We start from the raw sequence: 22525 nt of genomic DNA on the forward strand, positions 1-22525 counted from the left end.
TTTTCACGCTCGCCGCTAACATCAGCTGCGATAGTAATTCTGACCCAAATCACTCCATCCCAATGCTCGCAAAACTCGCAGATTACATCAGGTGTGATAGTATAATGTCAGCACGTAATTGTTATCTCAGCTCATCCTGCCATCCTTACACACTTGGAATATAATGTGACATTTATTGATAATTAATAAGGGCAGAAGTTACAACTAAAAAAAACTGCCTGCAGCACTGAGCCCATATACACTATAAGACAAGCATATTTTCAAATACAAATGCTGAGTTTTAAGCACGACGGCGTGCTTGTCTACAAAATCAGGAAATTTCACGCTCGCTGCTAACATCAGCTGCAATAGTAAATACGACCCAAATCACTCCATTCCAATGCTCGCAAAACTCCCAGATTACATCAGGTGTGATAGTATAATGTCAGCACGTAATTGTTATCTCAGCTCATCCTGCTATCCTTACACACTTGGAATATAATGTGACATTTATTGAGAATTAATAAGGGCACAAGTTACAACTAAAAAAACTGCCTGCAGCAGTGAGCCCATATACACTATAAGACGAGCATATTTTCAAATACAAATGCTGAGTTTTAAGCACGACGGCGTGCTTCTCTACAAAATCAGGAATTTTCACGCTCGCTGCTAACATCAGCTGCGATAGTAATTACGAGCCAAATCACTCCATTCCAATGCCGCAAAATAAAGACAGCTAAACCCTTCTAGTAAAATAAATACAACGACCTAAATAGCAGTACAACTCTTCCGGAAAAATAAATTAAAACAAAATAAATAGCAGAAATGGACCATCGTACACTAAAACTACGGACCCAAATCACTCCATTCCAATGCTCTCAAAACTCCAAGATTACATCAGGTGTGATAGTGTAATGTCAGCACGTACTTGTTATCTTAGCTCATCCTGCTATACTTACACACTTGGAATATAATGTGACATTTATTCAGAATTAATACGGGCAGAAGTTACAACTAAAAAAACTGCCTGCAGCACTGAGCCCATATACACTATAAGACGAGCATATTCCCAAATACAAATGCTGAGTTTTAAGCACGACGCCGTGCTTGTCTACAAAATCAGGAATTTTCACGCTCGCTGCTAACATCAGCTGCAATAGTAATTACGACCCAAATCACTCCATTCCAATGCTCGCAAAACTCCCAGATTACATCAGGTGTGATAGTATAATGTCAGCACGTAATTGTTATCTCAGCTCATCCTGCTATCCTTACACACTTGGAATATAATGTGACATTTATTGAGAATTAATAAGGGCACAAGTTACAACTAAAAAAACTGCCTGCAGCAGTGAGCCCATATACACTATAAGACGAGCATATTTTCAAATACAAATGCTGAGTTTTAAGCACGACGGCGTGCTTCTCTACAAAATCAGGAATTTTCACGCTCGCTGCTAACATCAGCTGCGATAGTAATTACGAGCCAAATCACTCCATTCCAATGCCGCAAAATGAAGACAGCTAAACCCTTCTAGTAAAATAAATACAACGACCTAAATAGCAGTACAACTCTTCCGGAAAAATAAATTAAAACAAAATAAATAGCAGAAATGGACCATCGTACACTAAAACTACGGACCCAAATCACTCCATTCCAATGCTCGCAAAACTCCAAGATTACATCAGGTGTGATAGTGTAATGTCAGCACGTACTTGTTATCTTAGCTCATCCTGCTATACTTACACACTTGGAATATAATGTGACATTTATTCAGAATTAATACGGGCAGAAGTTACAACTAAAAAAACTGCCTGCAGCACTGAGCCCATATACACTATAAGACGAGCATATTCCCAAATACAAATGCTGAGTTTTAAGCACGACGCCGTGCTTGTCTACAAAATCAGGAATTTTCACGCTCGCTGCTAACATCAGCTGCGATAGTAATTCTGACCCAAATCACTCCATTCCAATGCACGCAAAACTCGCAGATTACATCAGGTGTGATAGTATAATGTCAGCACGTAATTGTTATCTCAGCTCATCCTGCTATCCTTACACACTTGGAATATAATGTGACATTTATTGAGAATTAATAAGGGCAGAAGTTACAACTAAAAAAACTGCCTGCAGCACTGAGCCCATATACACTATAAGACGAGCATATTTGCAAATACAAATGCTGAGTTTTAAGCACGACGCCGTGCTTGTCTACAAAATCAGGAATTTTCACGCTCGCTGCTAACATCAGCTGCGATAGTAATTACGACCCAAATCACTCCATTCCAATGCTCGCAAAACTCGCAGATTACATCAGGTGTGATAGTATAATGTCAGCACGTAATTGTTATCTCAGCTCATCCTGCTATCCTTACACACTTGGAATATAATGTGACATTTATTGAGAATTAATAAGGGCACAAGTTACAACTAAAAAAACTGCCTGCAGCAGTGAGCACATATACACAATAAGACGAGCATATTTTCAAATACAAATGCTGAGTTTTAAGCACAACGGCGTGCTTGTCTACAAAATCAGGAATTTTCACGCTCGCTGCTAACATCAGCTGCGATAGTAATTACGAGCCAAATCACTCCATTCCAATGCTCGCAAAACTGGCAGATTACAGCAGGTGTGATAGTATAATGTCAGCACGTAATTGTTATCTCAGCTCATCCTGCTATCCTTACACACTCGGAATATAATGTGACATTTATTGTGAATTAATAAGGGCAGAAGTTACAACTAAAAAAAATGCCTGCAGCACTGAGCCCATATACACTATAAAACAAGCATAGTTTCAAATACAAATGTTTAGTTTTATGCACGACGGCGTGCTTGTCTACAAAATGATGAATTTTCACGCTCACTGCTAACATCAGCTGCGATAGTATAGTTACAGCACGAAATTGTAACATGAAATCATCCTGCCGTCTTTACACACTTAGAACATGGGATGAGATTCGAGAGGGATTAATAAAGTTAGAGCTTGCAAGTATAAAACACCCGAAAACAGTGAGCCCATGTGGTTACAACAACAAAATAGCACCAAAGGCTAAACTGATGTTCCTTATAACACGAGCACAGTTGTAAATAAGAAACGTTTGTTTTGGGCAAATGTATACCATTTTACACATCAACACGCTTCACGCTCGCTGCTGATATCAAGTATGATCGTATATTTACGGGACTTCATTCACACATCAAATCATCCTGCTATCCTTACGAAGTCAGTACATGGTGTGCCATTTGCTATATATTCATAAAGGCACAAGGGACAATTATAAAAGAGCCTGAAGCATTGCGCCCATGTACACTATTATTCAAGGGTTTCCTACCCGCATCCACGCTACGCGCACACAGCCACTTCGCAGTGCCCTTCAATTGGGAATAATGTGTGAAAAGGGTAAAAAAATCGGAAGACAGAAAGTCTGGTATGGTGTGAAGCGTCAACTTGTTTGTGACAGCTGAGAACCGAAACCAGGCCAAGATAATGAAGTACATTAAAATGGGCAGTATAGATTGTAATCTCTTCGTTCCCAGCCTCAAAGAGATGCAAATGAAGACACAGAGTGATGCGAAAGGTCTTTTCCATTCAAATGCCACAAAGTAAAGACAGCCAAACTCCCGGGAAAATAAATCAAAACGCGCTAAATAGCAATGCAACTCTCCCGGGAAAATAAATAAACATAAGCAAAAAAGCAGAAAAAGGAACATCGTACACTAAAATTACGAGCCAAATCACTCCATTCCAATGCAGCAAAATAACACAGCTAAACCCTTCTAGTTACATAAGTAAAACGCGCTAAATAACAGTGTAATTGTTCTGAAAAAAAAAATGAAAACAAAATAAATAGCAGAAACGGACCATCGTACACTAAAAGTACGGAACCAATTCACTCCATTCCAATGCCTCAAAGAAAACACAGCTAATAAAACACGCTATGGACCCAATTCAAAGTAAACACAGCTATAATAATAAAACACGCTACTGACCCAATTCACTTCATTCCAATGCCTCAAACTAAACACAGCTAAACTCTTTCAGCAATAGCCACGAAAAGAAACAAAAGAGTTCCAACTGAAACACTTCATGCCACATAAAGCATGTTTACTGTAGTTAGGCGGTGCTGCGTGGGCGTTCTTAAAAAAGTAAAGGCTGATCGACAAAGGGCATTAGCCTGTCAGAAACCAACACACTAAAACAGACAAGCTCAGGAACCAATTACTGACAAAGAGCTGCAGTAGGCGGAGATTCAACACATTTACAAATTACTTAATGCCTCGGAGAGGCAGCGCATGCGCTGCCCTATGCGAGACCTAAAAAAGGCTTTTGAGTCGCATTTGTGCTGACATGAGGAACCAGTAATAAAAATGTATCAAGGCTGAATAGGCAGGATGCCTGACAACCTCTAGCGAATGCTGCTAATTGTTTTGAACACAAGGGGGCCTACTCACAAAGGCATTTTGGAGTATGTAAAGTAGTCAGTCAAACAAGCTTTATTCGACAATTTGTCACAAAAGCGAAATACAGAACATATTACTGGAAGGATATTTCGATATCAATAAACAGAATAATTAAGCATGATTGAAAGACTTCCTTAAAATTCAAATGTATCTTCATGACATTGTCTTAAAAACCATACAACAATGATAAAATAGCATTAATAGCTTACACAAAGGACAACCCTTAAAAAAACATTAAAAAACAAGCACCGTTAGAAAACTCAGGTAAAAGGAAATTAAAAATTGGTCCTAGCATATGGAGCAAGTGTTATGGGGCTAATACTTTTAATCACAGTTTCATTATAGAACTTCGTATACAGGTGCAAAAAAAGAGAAATTGTTAGGTGGGAGAGGAGTGTGATCTTATCGTCCAAGTTCAACTTAAGATTGGAATAGAAGTAATGATTGGAATAGAAGTGTTTGTGCGTAGAATTCTTCCTGCTGCTTCACTCCTAAAGTAAAGTAGTACTCTTGTAGCTCTGTTTTACATACTCTTACATTCCTTTCCGCATTCGCCCCACCGACTTACGCGCTGGTTATCTTAGTAGGGGTTCTCCAACCAGTAGCCTGTGAGCTGGTATCTCACCAGCCACCTGTAAGTATCTTTCCTATGAGCAGTCCAGCCTACTAAATTAGAAGCTCTTGCTTGGTTGAATTAAATATATGTTCTCCAAAATTGAAAAGAGTTTATTCGAGGCAACATGTGCATTTTCAGAATTTATAAGCTGATGCTTGAAGAAAAAAAGATTGAATTTCTAAAACATATTTAAAGCTGGAATTTGAAGGACATGAAATAAATGAAAAATCATCTGGTCTTGGACAGACCTATTGCCAATTTTATGAACTTGGTGCCTGGAATATTGTAAATATGGCTCTTATGTCTTGCCCTGTAGAGGCATGCAACATTGACAAAGCTTTTTTACATCACAGCTGGCAACCGCGCCCGATGTACCTGCCAACTTACAAATTAATGCCACCATGTGAGGAGGGGTGAGGCCTTGAAGGGTGCAGGTCTGGTGCTCAGAGCTATCTAAGAAGCACTCTGCCCCCTCATCAAGCTCACACACCCCTCCTAAGAAAATAAAAACAAAGGGTCATTGAGGCTGCCACTGATGCCCTGGGGTGTTATCACACCTCTTAATGGACGACGGATTCTTCCTGCCTCCGAAAATGAGCTAAAATCCTACTGTTTCCAGTGGTTTTCGGCTCATTTTCCCTTCATTGAGAGATTTCGGATTCTCACTGGATGACCATCTGAAGGGAGCCAAAATCGAGTGACACGCGGTGGGTGGCCCGTGTGAGCCGGCAGGTCTGGAACACTGCTGGTAATACTGCATGTAGTGGGCACTAATGTAACCCTGGCTGACGTTGTCACTATTACAACTTTCATAATATTACTAGCTCAGGATGATTTTCTTGAAAATAATTAGCACTCATTACAGAAAAGGTTGGAGCCCCCTGCCTTAGACAATAAAGATAACCTCTCTTATTGCACAAGCTGTCGAGGCCACTGATGCAAAGATTCTTTTGGTGGGCTGCATATTGTTCGTTGCCTTTTTTAGCGCGTATGTTTGTTGGTTGCCTGCAGATCCCTGCCTCATTTCGTCCATTTTTCAGAGGATACCTGAGCACCGCGGTAGATGCAGGCCACGCAGGGGCATGGTTTGGTCAGTGAATTTGGGGGAGGGTGTGTGAATTTCAGATTTGCCAACAAATACACTGGCATTTATTGTTAAAATACATTATACAACAAGGAGGGTGCATCCCTTTGACAGAAAGGAGCAGTGGAAAGGGAGAGAAATGAAGACTAGTAGGGCTACTTAGAGAAAACACAAGGTTTTGTGAAAACCAACAGAAAGGGAGAGTGTGTGTTTGTTTCTTGTCACTGTGTATATGTAAAAATATCTGGTGAAATCCAACACACACCTCACCACACCCAATTTAAACCACTTGTACCCCAATTATTAATCAGAAAATATATTTATTAGGGGGGTGTAATACTCCAAACATCCCCCCTGAACCTACGCCCCTAGGGCCACGTCCTGGTTTCTGTTTGCCATCTTCCCATTTGAATCCCTAGCCCAGCAGGTATGTCAATATTTGATTTCTTAGTGCAGACATGCCGCTCAGTTCCTGTTTCCAAAGTTTATTTAATGAGTTGTGTTTTTGTAGCACGCCCTGCACAATCCTTTCTAAAGCTTTACCGATGCAGCGTTGGAGTACTGAAAAATGTGTGTTGCGGTTTGCATATGTTTTCAGGTAACTTTTCTATTACAGGAATCCAGGGTAATCAATAAACCAATAGTATAGATGAGAGGGGCAAAGGGGGAAGTCCAAAAACGCAGTTAACATTACTGAGCGACGATGCAAATTTAAACATGCTCTTATTAAAGCTAATCGCTAGAAATACTGTGACGGTGCAAATTTAAACATGCTCGTATTAAAGCTAATCGCGAGAAATACTGTGATGGTGCAAATTTAAACATGCTCTTATTAAAGCTAATCGCTAGAAATACTGTGAGGGTGCAAATTTAAACATGCTCTTATTAAAGCTAATCGCGAGAAATACTGTGACGGTGCAAATTTAAACATGCTCTTATTAAAGCTAATCGCGAGAAATACTGTGACGGTGCAAATTTAAACATGCTCTAGTTAAATCTATTTAGAATCAATGTCGGAGCAAAATTTTACAAGATAAGTTACCCTTGAGCCCCATATGGTGACTTAATACAAAACTAATGTTGATAGTGAATTAGTTCATTAAACAATGATTGATTAGTTGTTTAATGAACTAATTCACTTTCAACATTTGTTTGAATTAAGTCACCACATGGGGCTCAAGGTTAATTTATTTTGTTAAATTTTGTCCCGACATTGATTCTGAAAAGAATCCCTTAAAGGCATCATTGCCTGAAGGTTTAGATTACCCAAGCCTCCAAGGGTTTATTGGATCGCCCATTGTTGTGTGTACTAGTTAATCTAAGCATGCAGTTGTGATTACTGAGTGATGGTGAAAATGTACACATGCTCTTAGTAAATCTAAGCACGCAGCTAGGAATACTGAGTGACGATCCAATTTAAAATGTTCTAATTACATCTAAGCACTTAATTACTGGGTGATGGTGCGAATATAAAATGCTCTAAATAAATCTAAACATGCAGGTGGGATTACTGAGTAACGACACAAATTTAAAAAGCTCTAATTAAATCTAGGCACGTAATTAAGATTACTAGGTGATGGTGCAAATTTGAAATGCTACAATTCAATCTAAGCACGCCGGTAGGTTTACTGAGGGAGGGTACAAATGTAAAATGGTCTTATTAAATCTAAGCATACAGGCAGGATTACTAAATGAAGGTACAAATTTAAAGGCGCTAATTAAATCTAAGCACACAGCTAACGAAACTGAATGACGTAAATGTACACATGCTCTATTTAAATCTATGCATGCAGCTAAGAATGCTGAGTGATGGTGTACATTTACACATGCTCTAATGAAAGTTAAGCAGACACTTGGAATCACTGAGTAATGGTTAAAATCTGAAAATGCATTTTGGGTATATGGTGGGCTCTTATGGAGCCCCTAATAGGTGTAATGCTTGCACTGGTTCAATCTTGGGGTACAATGAATAAATTCATCAGTTAATGAGGGAAAGAGAAGGAACAAAGGAGAGATATAATTCAGGAGAAATGTCAGTATGCAGTTAATAGAAATATCCTGATTTTATGATCTTTCCTGAGACAAATGAAGTAGTGTTGTCATCAGTCACGGAGGTGGAACCGATAGGTGAAGAAGGTGTCTATGGCATTACAGAGAGGACAAGGATAGCTTTGAAGGAAGTAGATGAGCGACCATAAGTATGAAGAACCCGGCAAGTTGCAGAGCAGAGGCGAGAGCAGTGACATGAAGTTGGAGCGAGGCTAGACTATCCGTACATCACTATTTTCTCCATCGACAGAGGCAGATGTGCAAGACTGACTTCACTTAGTCGATGGCAGGAGAAGCCCAGAGCTCGAGACAAAGCATGGAGGACAGGTATGGAGTTGGTACTGTGGGAGAAATGATAGACTGTAAAAGTGTCAACTGTTTCCATGAAGGATTGATCAGGGAACGATGGCAGAGCTTAGATGCTGGGATGACTGCAGATGAGGATGTGTAGTATGCTTTCTGATGAGGACTTTCACTTGGGACTGTTAGTTGTGTTGAGTGTTTGATTGCGGAAGGATAGGTTCCATGTGCAAACACACTTTGCAAATTGATTGCTTTTCCAAAAATATGAATTCCAAAATATTGACTGCCAAAAGGTCGACTTAATAAGATCATTCACACAAAAAATCTTACTTCGATTGTATTCCCAGATCAGATGACCATCACTTCCTACGAATTTTAGTTCAGGATTAATTTACTTTTCCAACCAGTCCAGTGATGTGTTATCGTCCACAATATGGATCTGATACATTGATGCTTGACACGTATGTCACTCAAGATTGCAAGGAGAGTACAGGTGCTGGGGCCAAGAGGTATTCGAGAACACGCTAGATGTGAACAGAGGAAGGTAAACGACGTGAGGCAGATAGAGCCAACAGGGACAAAGAGACAGCCATGTTAAACATGGTGCTCACTCCACCACATTGTTTGATGTACAGGGATGGTGCATAATGCACGGATGCAGAGTTAGTGTTTATATGTATCGCTATTTATTAATAGAACATTTTTTGTGATAACCAGTTGTTGCAGAATGGAGTTAAGCTATCATTAATGGTGAGATTACTACCGTTTTTGGAGGACAGCCATGATATTACCATGTTTCACAGAGACAATACTAGCAGCATGCTTAGATAACTTAACCTCTTCAATGCCCATGACGAGCTGGTCTCGTCATGGGCCACGGTTGCGCTGTGCCCATGACGAGACCAGCTCGTCATAAACCCCGCCCGCTAATGCAACGGCCGGCACAGGGCGGGGAAAGGGGCGGGCACTGAAGGGGTTAAAGGAAGTGTACAAAATGTCAAAGTCAAGAGCCAACTATACAGGAATTTTATATCTTGACTTCGCCTCATTTGTTCTATTATTTTCAATAAACATGACTTTTTTTTATCCAGCACTAGTTGAATATTTGTACCTGATAGTTTCAACTGTCTATGTCTTTCTTTATTTAAATATTTATTATTTATCTTAATTCTTTGTATTCTTCTCTCCATTCATCACCTTTTGTTATTTAATTTATTTTGTGATAATTCTTACTATTTTACAATTGATTTTTCCTTTCTGAAGCTTTCATTGTCTGCTTTAATTTGTACTTTGCTGTCTTATTTTACAAATTTTTTATTTTTGTGTTTTTTCCTTAAATTTCCGTTTTTTCTATTTCTACATCTTCCTTACCTTCCCTTTTAGACGTTCCATTTTTTTAAATTGTTATTTTAATTCTTCATACTTGGTTCATTTGATTTGTTTTAATGTTTCTTGTTTGTTATTTTTGTCCTTACCTTCAAAGGCATTTTTATCAGTTCTGTTGAATTCCCTTTCCTCATCACTGCCTCATTAAACTTATCATTATTATCTATTTTTTTTGCACTGTATGTTAATGGAGGCACGCCCGCAAGTGGGCAGATGCCGAACCACCTGCTGCACAAGACACGTCAAACCAGCCTCATTGCTTATATATGGAGGGTCAACATTAAAAAAACAGGCTAGCCCTATTCGCCTTAAGCCAGGATAACGTGTGACTAGCTAAACAGGTGAACTGAATTTATACATTTCATTGATGTTCTTTTTCTTATGTTGTTAATATTATTATAGTGTTGATTTCTGGTTGTGATTTTTTTATTGTTGACGCTGTTATTCTAATTGTGCTTTTGATGCTTTTGCTGTTTTGAGTTGTTCTTGTTATTATAGGGTGCCACTTAGAAGAGTTAATAACCTTGGCTGAATATTTAGCTACATGGACAAGATGGCTGCATTTCTGTGCCCAACTAAATAGGGCAAGGTCACATTTGCAGAATAAGAAGAAAGGGAGTTTCTCTGTTAATGACTGAAAGAAGCTCTTGATACCTGCTCCATATTGCAACCTACAGAGCAAACAAAAAGTGCAGATGAGACCAATCCTCTTTAGGACAGTTTAGGAGATCCACTCCCAAATGCATTGAGCTTACAGCATCATATTAAAAATGTATAAGTCTAAGAAGTCTTAGAATTTATAGGAAGGTGACTAGGAATGCATGCCATAATCCATTAGTTTAGGATCTGGCACTTCACTTAGCAGCAATATTACTCCGCAGCAGTAAATCACTTATGAGTCTATGGGAAAAGTGTGTGTTCCGTTAAGGTTTATTGTTAAAATACATTATACAACAAGGAGGGTGCATCCCTTTGACAGAAAGGAGCAGTGGAAAGGGAGAGAAATGAAGACTAGTAGGGCTACTTAGAGAAAACACAAGATTTTGTAAAAACCAACATAGAGGGAGAGTGTGTGTGTGTTTCTTGTCACTGTGTATATGTAAAAATATCTGGTGAAATCCAACACACACCTCACCACACCCAACTTAAACCACTTGCACCCCAATTATTAATCGGAAAATATATTTATTAGGGGGGTGTAATACTCCAAACATCCCCCCTGAACCTACGCCCCTAAGGCCACGTCCTGGTTTCTGTTTGCCATCTTCCCATTTAAATCCCTGGCCCAGTAGGTATGTCAATATTTGATTTCTTAGTGCAGACATGCCGCTCAGTTCCTGGTGCCAAAGTTTATTTAATGAGTTGTGTTTTTTGTAGCACGCCCTGCACAATCCTTTCTAAAGCTTTACCGATGCAGCGTTAGAGTACATGAAAAATGTGTGTTGCGGTTTGCATATTGAATATTACAGGAATCCAGGGTAATCAATAAACCAATACTATAGATGAGAGGGGCAAAGGGGGAAGTCCAAAAACGCAGTTAACATTACTGAGCAACGATGCAAATTTAAACATGCTCTTATTAAAGCTAATCGCTAGAAATACTGTGACGGTGCAAATTTAAACATGCTCTTATTAAAGCTAATCGCTAGAAATACTGTGACGGTGCAAATTTAAACATGCTCTTATTAAAGCTAATCGCTAGAAATACTGTGACGGTGCAAATTTAAACATGCTCTTATTAAAGCTAATCGCCAGAAATACTGTGAGGGTGCAAATTTAAACATGCTCTTATTAAAGCTAATCGCGAGAAATACTGTGACGGTGCAAATTTAAACATGCTCCTATTAAAGCTAATCGCTAGAAATACTGTGAGGGTGCAAATTTAAACATGCTCCTATTAAAGCTAATCGCGAGAAATACTGTGACGGTGCAAATTTAAACATGCTCTTATTAAAGCTAATCGCGAGAAATACTGTGACGGTGCAAATTTAAACATGCTCTTATTAAAGCTAATCGCTAGAAATACTGTGAGGTTGCAAATTTAAACATGCTCTTATTAAAGCTAATCGCGAGAAATACTGTGACGGTGCAAATTTAAACATGCTCTTATTAAAGCTAATCGCGAGAAATACTGTGACGGTGCAAATTTAAACATGCTCTAGTTAAATCTATTTAGAATCAATGTCGGAGCAAAATTTTACAAGATAAGTTACCCTTGAGCCCCATATGGTGACTTAATACAAAACTAATGTTGATAGTGAATTAGTTCATTAAACAATGATTGATTAGTTGTTTAATGAACTAATTCACTTTCAACATTTGTTTGGATTAAGTCACCACATGGGGCTCAAGGTTAATTTATTTTGTTAAATTTTGTCCCGACATTGATTCTGAAAAGAATCCCTTGAAGGCATCATTGCCTGAAGGTTTAGATTACCCAAGCCTCCAAGGGTTTATTGGATCGCCCATTGTTGTGTGTACTAGTTAATCTAAGCATGCAGTTGTGATTACTGAGTGATGGTGAAAATGTACACATGCTCTTATTAAATCTAAGCATGCAGCTAGGAATACTGAGTGACGTTCCAATTTAAAATGTTCTAATTACATCTAAGCACTTAATTACTGGGTGATGGTGCAAATATAAAATGCTCTAAATAAATCTAAACATGCAGGTGGGATTACTGAGTAACGGCACACATTTAAAAAGCTCTAATTAAATCTAGGAACGTATTTAAGATTACTAGGTGATGGTGCAAATTTAAAATGCTACAATTCAATCTAAGCACGTCGGTAGGTTTACTGAGGGAGGGTACAAATGTAAAATGTTCTTATTAAATCTAAGCATACAGGCAGGATTACTGAATGAAGGTACAAATTTAAAGGCGCTAATTAAATCTAAGCACACAGCTAACGAAACTGAATGACGTAAATGTAAACATGCTCTATTTAAATCTATGCATGCAGCTAAGAATGCTGAGTGATGGTGTACATTTACACATGCTCTAATGAAAGTTAAGCAGACACTTGGAATCACTGAGTAATGGTTCAAATCTGAAAATGCATTTTGGGTATATGGTGGGCTCTTAAGGAGCCCCTAATAGGTGTAATGCTTGCACTGGTTCAATCTTGGGGTACAATGAATACATTCATCAGTTAATGAGGGAAGGAGAAGGAGCAAAGGAGAGATATTATTCGGGAGAAATGTCAGTATGCAGTTAATAGAAATATCCTGATTTTATGATCCTTCCTGAGACAAATGAAGCAGTGTTGTCATCAGTCACGGAGGTGGAACCGATAGGTGAAGAAGGTGTCTATGGCATTACAGAGAGGACAAGGATAGCTTTGAAGGAAGTAGATGAGCGACCAGAAGTATGAAGAACCCGGCAAGTTTCAGAGCAGAGGCGAGAGAAGTGTATGGAGTTGGAGCGAGGCTAGACTATCCGTACATCACTATGTTCTCCATCGACAGAGGCAGATGTTCAAGAGTGACTTCACTTAGTCGATGGCAGGAGAAGCCCAGAGCTCGAGACAAAGCATGGAGGACAGGTATGGAGTTAGTACTGTGGGAGAAATTATAGACTGTAAAAGTGTCAACTGTTTCCATGAAGGATTGATCAGGGAAAGATGGCAGAGCTTAGCTGCTGGGATGCCTGCAGATGAGGATGTGAAGTATGCTTTCTGATGAGGACTTTCACTTGGGACTGTTGGTTGTGTTGAGTGTTTGATTGCGGAAGGATAGGTTCCATGTGCAAGCACACTTTGCAAAATGATTGCTTTTCCAAAAATATGAATTTCAGGTTTTCTCCTGTTGTCGCCCTTGGCTGCCCCTGATCATACCTGGCTGACCTTGTTCCTCGTCACCTCGTAGCTGCTGCACTGTCCCTCCCCCCCTCCCGCCGCCGCGTTTCAGACCTTCGTGGCCGCAGCGTGGAGGGAGGGTGAGTGAGGACTACATCACCCAGACTCCCCGGGCCCACACCGGACACAACGTCACCTGTCTACTGCCCGGAGGCGCATTAAATACGACATCACTCCCGGTGGAGCGGGTGTTTCTCCTGTTGTCGCCCTTGGCTGCCCCTGGTCATACCTGGCTGACCTTGTTCCTCGTCACCTCGTAGCTGCTGCACTGTCCCTCCCCCCCTCCCGCCGCCGCGTTTCAGACCTTCGTGGCCGCAGCGTGGAGGGAGGGTGAGTGAGGACTACATCACCCAGACTCCCCGGGCCCACACCGGACACAGCGTCACCTGTCTAGCGCCCGGAGGCGCATTAAATACGACATCACTCCCCGCGTCGTGGGATCGCGCGCGGGCGGCGCCGGGCTAAGCCCGGTCAAAGGGCGGGCCGTCTGAGGCTGTCCGAGGACGGAGGAGGCCGGGCTGGGCCACCCCCCTTTTGTGGACATACTGCCATCATTATTACACGTCAACGATAAGGTACTGTGCTATGCCAAATTGCCTTTCTGGTAACCTGGGTTTTACCTGGCTTGCTGCAGTGGATTGTGATATTGCTTTCTGCTATTTACTGGGTTGTTGCCGTACAGCTTGTACTGTATCATCGCTGTTGGGATAAAGTTATGGGCAAAAGGAAAGCCGTTGAGGGAGGGCAGACGAGTACTGGTAAAAAGGTGAAAAAGTCCAAGAAGAACACTCATGCCGCCATGAACTGTGTCCTGACCAGAATAGAGGAGATAGTGCATGACTGTGAGGACACGCTGCTTGATGAGCAAGCGGGGAACCAGACAGCTAAAGTCGCCCCTAAGATAAATGGCAAAATACCAACTATGTTTCATACTCACCTCTCGACAAAACAACAAAGGTCTGACCCCGCCTCCGATATCTCCACCTCTGTCTTGCAACACACCTCTTCACAACCCACGGCTACTACTACCACGAATACTTTAGAAGTAGTTCCAGTAAACTCGGACACTGCTCTACAAGCCCTATAATGCATCAACAGGTTCGCCTCCCTCGACCCTGACCTGTCTTATCCATCTAGCCAGGCCGCCGCGCCTATAGCGGATTCTTTGACTTCTACCAGGTCTGATAATTTTTCAGCGCTGTATGGCAGAGTTGTGAGACTAGAGGAGCTGGTGGCCGAACTTAGCAAGAGAGTGGAGAGTCTTACTAGGCACAAGGCCCCTTCCTTCACCTCCCTGGCCTTTCCATCTGCTCCTGGGACAGTCTTGCCTACGAAGAAGTCTGACTCATCAAAGACAATTCCCCTAAAAACTAATGTTGGTAATGTAAACATGGGCCCTCATAATAAGGGGAACATTTCCAGAGAAAATGACCAGCCTAAGTTACACCTAGATCTGCTGAGAAGCCCTGTACCATCAAGCTTAACCACTGTAGTTCCTCTTTCTAGATGCACTCTCAGCCCTCCTATATCTAGTCGAGACAACTCTGCATCTCATTCTCTAGTTCCTTTGTCAATCCCTTATCCTGTGTGCAGGGGCTTCTCTGTTTTTATGACTCATGCTCCAAAATTGAAATCACGCTATGTTCCAGAAAGCAGGGAATCCCTACATAACAAAGTTATACACTGGTTGAGATACGTAAGAGGATGTAGATCTATCATCAGAGAGGATATTACAAGGGTAAGGAGGCTTTCACGGGCGGATGCTGGCACTGATTGTATAGAGATCACTTTCAGGGATCCTATCTTAGCTGAAAACCTACTCCTGCTTGAGTATAGGACTTCACCACCAGCTCATTATTCTATCTAGATTCGTAAGTTTCCTGTTTGGAATTCCCAGAGGGAGGGAGAGGACTCTGGCCTAAGACAAGTCGATTGACTACCCACTGCAACTACAGGTCCTCCCCTATATACACTCTCTCCCCACTTTGTTATGGGCCCATCCTCAAATAGCATTCCATCTCTTTACCCGCTCTCAAATGTTCGGGGTAAAGCTGCCGATAGCTTGGCAACCGATGTGAGCTCCTAAGTCAGTATGCCTGCAGCTATAGGGACCCCCTCCACGCCACCTTCCATGGGTGCTATTAAGTTGCTATCATGCAACACTGCAGGTCTAAGGAGGAACCTCACAGACCCTGTTTGGAGTGATTTCATTGACAAGTTCGATGTTATCCTCTTTCAGGAAACCTGGAGTTTGGTCCCCCTGCATAGATCAGGGTTTTCTACCTTTTCCGTTCCAGCGATTAGGTCCACACGAGGTCGACCCTCTGGGGGTCTTTTAATTTGGATCAATATTAGTCTGAACTGGACAGTTAAGTGGCATCCAACTACATCTCATGACCTCTTGCATATTTCTATTAAAGGGTCAGTCCATCAACTTCCCCTTGAAATATTTAACATTTATGCTAGGGGTACTCCCGGCGGACAAGCAAGTCCAACTGTCTCAGCTCTTGAGTCTGAACTCTCTGCAATCTCCCCTAAGGCGGGCGTCATAGTCGCCGGGGACCTAAACTGCACTTTTGAGCCCCTGAGCAGCGATGACATTCTGGGTATTGGTGATACTGACTCTAAACAGGGTATACCCCAACTAACTCTCCCACCATTGAAGAATTGGTCTAAAAGAGCAGTACAAATCAACGCTCTCACCTTGGAGTTTAACTTGAGGGCCACAAATGGCCGAACCCATTCAGATGGCCTGGGTGCCCCTACATTTACGAGAACCGGTGCCCCCTCACGTATCGATTATATCCTACTGAGTATAGAGATCTGGCCAGACCTGATTGATATGGTAGTGGTCGATAGGCCCGAGAGCGATCACAACCCCCTGTTTTTGCAACTCAGGAGGGGCCTGGCCACTACTTTTATCGAGCATCCGATTGAACAGAGGCCCGGGGCTAGAGAGGTGGCCCTCACAAATTGTAATAGACGTCTCAAGTGGCCCAGGGTGGCAAAGCGTGAGATGGACCTGGGTAAAATCAGAAGCTCAGTCGAAGATGGCATTGCAGCAATGGACTTACTCACTAGTTGCCACTCGAAGACCCTCCCCACCAATGACTTCCTAGAAGTCTACCAACAAACGATAGCAAGGGTTGGGAATTTCTTTGTGATACAGGAGAAGGGGGATCTAAAGCGGCACCCCCCAAAAACAGAAAACCCCTGGTTTTCACAAGACTGCAGGGTTATGAGACAGTCTCTATCTCAAGCCATTAAATCCAAGGACCAATTAGCCATTACTAATGCCTGGAAAATGTACTACAACACTATAAGGACGGCAAAGCGTATGTGGGATGAATCCCATTGGCAAGACTTAAAGGCCGCAGCACTGCTAAAAGATTCATCCCCTTTTTGGAACCTCGTAAACACTAGTATGAGGGGTGGGGCTGATCCAATCCCGAACCATATAACAGGGTCCCAATGGTATTCACACTTTTCAAACCTTTATTCATCTAGGGAAAGAGTGGGCCATGGGGAGCAGGTGCCTGAATCGGAGTATCCGGAACCTTCCGAGCCGGAGCCCGATTTGGCTCTAATTGAGGTCCTCTCTGCAATAAATATGATTGCCCCGGGGAAAGCAGCTGACCCTGACGGACCTCCAGGTGACCTACTGCTCCACGAAAAAGACCTCTGGGCAGAATTCATCCTTCGGTTCCTTAAAAATTTAGCCCTAGGTTGTCCAATTCCGGACTCCTGGAAGGGGGCGGAGGTGGTGGCCATATACAAGAAAGGGGATAGAGGGGACCCTGCCAACTACAGACCGATTAGCTTAATCTATGTAATTCAAAAAGTGGTTGGCAAAGTCCTCCTAACCAGGATTAAGGCCTGGATAGATGAGGAGGGTATTTTGAGTCACCTGCAGGCGGGCTTCAGGGAGGGAGTAGGCACTATTGACCAGGTCTTCAGATTTTGTACCATCTATTGGAAATCTGTGGTTATCGAAAAAGGCAGCCTTTACTTGGCATTTATTGATTTAAAAACAGCCTTTGACCTGGTCCCACGATCACAGCTGTGGCAGGTACTATACGACCTGGGTATCCCTCCCCTAACCCTGGACCTCCTCAAACGCCTCCATGTAGGCAACTTTGCCAAAGTCAGGTGGGGACCGCAGGGACAACTTACAGGGAGGATTTCAGTTGAGAAAGGAGTGTGACAGGGTTGTGTCATGGCCCCGACCCTGTTCTCTCTCTATATAAATGGTGTGGCAGACTATTTGAGAGGCGACAGGGTCGATGCCCCAACCCTGTGCGGGGAAAAAATATCTACCCTGCTCTTTGCTGATGACACTCTCTTGATTTCGAAAAGCCCTATGGGCTTACAAACACTGTTGTCCCGTTTTTCCCAGTTTTGTGACATCAGGGGGCTGAAAATAAACACATCAAAAACCAAGATGATGGCGCTCTCTCCCTCAAAAAACTTCAGGAATAACATCAACCTCAACGGCATCACACTTAAGCTAGTGGACGCTTTTGATTACCTTGGAGTGAGGGTCAATAACAAGCTCAAATGGGCTCCCCATCTTTCTAAAATGCTCCTTGCCCACAAAAGAGCTGCAGGGGCAATATCGAAACATCAGAGGCTCTCACACAGTAGGCCAATAGCGGCGGCCGTTAAGGTTTACGAGGGGAAGGCACTGTCAACAGCCCTCTACGGGGCGGAACTGTGGGGTTTTGAAAACTTGACAGAGTTACTTAGATCTGAGAACAAGTTCTTCAGAGACTTAGTCTCGCTTCCCCTGTCCACCCCACTAGTTCCACTCCGTAGCGACTTTGGCAGACAAAACATCAGCAACGTGGCCAGGCTGCGTCACATTTTATTCTGGTCGAGGATCAGAAGGTCCCCCGAACTCCACCACTATGCCTCAGCCCTGGATGAGTTATTAAATCTGGGAGCAGATCATAAGATCCCCTGGGTAATGAATTTGAAAAAACAACTGCAGAAGATTGGTTTGGAAGAAGCCTGGGTGACCCAGGTCCCACCCCCCAAACTAATGCTAAAAAAAAATTATTGGGATTGAGTTATGGCCGAAAACTTAAGAAGTCAGGAGGGTGTCCTCACTGTGCGTCTTTTGGACATGAAACCGGCTCCCAATCTGGAGCCCTTTTTGGATTTTATTGAATCGCCTCATGACAGATCACTATATCTTAAACTGCGGTATGGTACTCTCCCTCTTTATGATTTTCAATCTAGTTGGAGCAAGGCAATCACGAACCCAACAGGTTGCCCCGGTTGTGCCTCGCCCACAGAGTCTATTGGCCACTTTATGTTTGCCTGCCAGGCGTACAGGCAACCCAGATTAAGGTGGCTTAAACCTGTCTGCAAAAATCTGGGTATAAGGTCTGCAAGGGTGGCACTGCGCATTTTGACATATGAAACATCTGTCCCAAGTGTAATCTGTGGGACCGCCAAATACCCGGGTTGGGCCTGGAGGTTAAGACGCAGGCTGCTCAAGGTGCACCATTTATAAGTATACCATCCACCTCCTTGAATTTGCAACCTATTCTGTTTACATTATTAATGATAGAGGATACGTGAATATAATATGTGCATATATGAAATTTTTTATCCTTTTTAACTTTGTATGAACTGAAGTCGCTTGTTGTAGTATGGTTGTTTTTAAACTGTTTTTTATACACATTGTGCTGAACTTTTATGACATTTTGTCTATGTCGAATAAAGTACTACAACAACAAAAAGAATTCCAAAATATTGACTGCCAAAAGGTCGACTTAATAAGATCATTCACACAAAAAATCTTACTTCGATTTTATTCCCACATCAGGTGACTATCACTTCCTACAAATTTTAGTTTAGGGTTAATTTACTTTTCCAACCAGTCCAGTGATGTGTTATCGTCCAAAATATGGATCTGATACATTGATGCTTGACACGTATGTCACTCAATATTGCAAGGAGAGTACAGGTGCTGGGGCCAAGAGGTATTCGTGAACAAGATAGATGTGAACAGAGGAAGGTAAACGACGTGAGGCAGATAGAGCCAACAGGGACAAAGAGACAGCCATGTTAAACATGGTGCTCACTCCACCACATTGTTTGATGTGTAGGGATGGTGCATAATGCACGGATGCAGAGTTAGTGTTTATATGTATCGCTATTGATTAGTAGAATTTTTTTTGTGATTACCAGTTGTTGCAGAATGGAGTTAAGCTATCATTAATGATGAGATTACTACCGTTTTTGGAGGAGACCCCCATGATATTACCATGTTTCACAGAGACAATACTAGCAGCATGCTTAGATAACTTAAAGGAAGTGTACAAAATGTCAAAGTCAGGAGCCACCTATACAGGAATTTTATGTCTTGACTTCGCCTCATTTGTTCTATTATTTTCTATAAACATTACATTTTTTATCCAGCACTAGTTCAATATTTGTACCTGATAGTTTCAACTGTCTATGTCTTTCTTTATTTTAATTTTATTATTTATCTTAATTCTTTGTATTCTTCTCTCCATTCATCACCTTTTGTTATTTAATTTATTTTGTGATAATTCTTACTATTTTACAATTGATTTTTTCTTTCTGAAGCTTTCATTGTCTGCTTTAATTTGTACTTTGCTGTCTTATTTTACTAATTTTTTATTTTTGTGTTTTTTCCTTAAATTTCCGTTTTTTCTATTTCTACATCTTCCTTACCTTCCCTTTTAGACGTTCCCTTTTTTAAATTGTTATTTTAATTCTTCATACTTGGTTAATTTGATTTGTTTTAATGTTTCTTGTTTGTTATTTTTGTCCTTACCTCAAAGGCATTTTTATCAGTTCTGTTGAATTCCCTTTCCTCATCACTGCCTCATTAAACTGATCATTATTATCTATTTTTTTTGCACTGTATGTTAATGTAGGCACGCCCGCAAGTGGGCAGATGCCGAACCACCTGCTGCACAAGACACGTCAAACCAGCCTCATTGCTTATATATGGAGGGTCAACATTAAAAAAACAGGCTAGCCCTATTCGCCTTAAGCCAGGATAACGTGTGACTAGCTAAACAGGTGAACTGAATTTATACATTTCATTGATGTTCTTTTTCTTATGTTGTTAATAATATTATAGTGTTGATTTCTGGTTGAGACTCTTTTATTGTTGATGCTGTTATTCTAATTGTGCTTTTGATGCTTTTGCTGTTTTGAGTTGTTCTTGGTATTATAGGGTGCCACTTAGAAGAGTTAATAACCTTGGCTGAAAATTTAGCTACATGGACAAGATGGCTGCATTTCTGTGCCCAACTAAATAGGGCAAGGTCACATTTGCAGAATAAGAAGAAAGGGAGTTTCTCTGTTAACGACTGAAAGAAGCTCTTGATACCTGCTCCATATTGCAACCTACGGAGCAAACAAAAAGTGCAGATGTGACCAATCCTCTTTAGGAGAGTTTAGGAGATTCACTCCCAAATGCATTGAGCTTACAGCATAATTTTAAAAATGTATAAGTCTAAGAAGTCTTAGAATTTATAGGAAGGTGACGAGGAATGCATGCCATAATCCATTAGTTTAGGATCTGGCACTTCACTTAGGAGCAATATTACTCCACAGCAGTAAATCACTTATGAGTCTATGGGAAAAGTGTGTGTTCCGTTGAGGCTAGTTGTTTGATGAATGAATAAAGATCACTCTGCGATCCAAAAAGCAGCCCACTGCCACTTGTACTAGGAGGTTTCCATGTGCCCCATATTGGTACTCGTGCACTTCCTTTTTTAGGTAACTTCCTATATTCCAAAATCCTGGATGCAATTTGTTTTTTTGTTTCGGAATGGGAAAAACACTTCAGTTATCTTATTTAAATATATGTTTTTTATAAAAAACACAAACACATTTTGTATCTGCTGGCCTGCTGGACCAATAGCCTAATGCATCTACTAAATTAGTAATGAATCCTAACAAGTTCCCTCTGTTTTTCATCTTACCCTGTTCAATAGACCAAAAAATCATGTGTTGGGTTATCAGTGTCAAGTGCGATGTGGTTTTATAATTAGCCTATTGCAAAGTAGCTCAGTTATTAAATGGGTTACTCCAATCACAGAAGGTGATCAGTGGCTCTTCCTGATCATAGGTGCTCAGATTCGGCATTCGAAGGTCTGAGCCAATAGAGCGTGTATCCAACAGGTTGAGTCAAATATACCATCTCGAGTTGCTGATCCGATCCATCTACACATGTATCTTGAGTACCCATGCTTCCCGAAATGTATGTATATACGCATATGGTGTTTCTATAGCACCACCCTAGCCAAAAGGCAGGAGACCATTGCGCAGAGTAAAAGACAAGCATATAGTCAATGAGTGGTTGGAGAGGTATATGGGTTGTGAATATGTATTGCAATATTGTACAATATTACATTTATGTAAAAGGAGTGCATTTCAAAATGTCCTACTCAAATTCCATAGGTTGCTTGTTCAAGAGTATATATCTGGTAGTTGGACAAATTATGTGAGTTTGAGAGTGGTGGGTGATATTGATGGGGGTCTTCACTGGTGTCTTAACTAAAAGTAATTGTTTCATATGCCCTTTCACACTCCGAGGCTCTAAAATACAGATTGGTGTTGAGGTAGGTGGCAGGATGTGCAGAAATGCTGTTTACTGTATTTCCTATGGGATAGGGGTGTATATTAGGGTAAGAAACCTATATTACATGGTGCATAAGTGCAGTATAGACCTTATACATAGCTAGCCTCTTCTATACAAAGCACAGATGCACATTTACATCGGACAAT

At 41.3% G+C, this 22525-nt stretch overlaps 2 protein-coding genes across 7 annotated transcripts in view; both read left to right on the forward strand.

The window, feature by feature from the left end:
* The window catches only part of LOC146796820 (metalloproteinase inhibitor 4-like), a 129013-nt gene that overhangs the window by 21617 nt on the left and 84871 nt on the right, over positions 1–22525 (forward strand). Inside the window, exons 1-2 of one of the 6 annotated variants that reach the window (XM_085629548.1) lie at positions 6669–6749; positions 8306–8527. The exons of 1 other annotated variant lie outside the window; for it this stretch is intronic. In XM_085629548.1, coding sequence (XP_085485674.1) covers positions 8484–8527 — 44 coding nt within the window. In that variant the 5' untranslated portion in view covers positions 6669–6749; positions 8306–8483. Of the gene's footprint in view, positions 1–6668; positions 6750–8305; positions 8528–13328; positions 13436–20753; positions 20810–22525 lie in introns of those variants that run through there. 4 more of the 6 variants (XM_085629545.1, XM_085629544.1, XM_085629547.1 and 1 more) reach the window with 4 other exon arrangements.
* Positions 1–22525, forward strand: part of LOC146796821 (metalloproteinase inhibitor 4-like) — a 334973-nt gene that overhangs the window by 21610 nt on the left and 290838 nt on the right. The window lies entirely within an intron of this gene.

Source organism: Triturus cristatus, chromosome 10 (assembly GCF_964204655.1).
Source record: "Triturus cristatus chromosome 10, aTriCri1.1, whole genome shotgun sequence".
Classification (NCBI taxonomy): domain Eukaryota; kingdom Metazoa; phylum Chordata; class Amphibia; order Caudata; family Salamandridae; genus Triturus; species Triturus cristatus.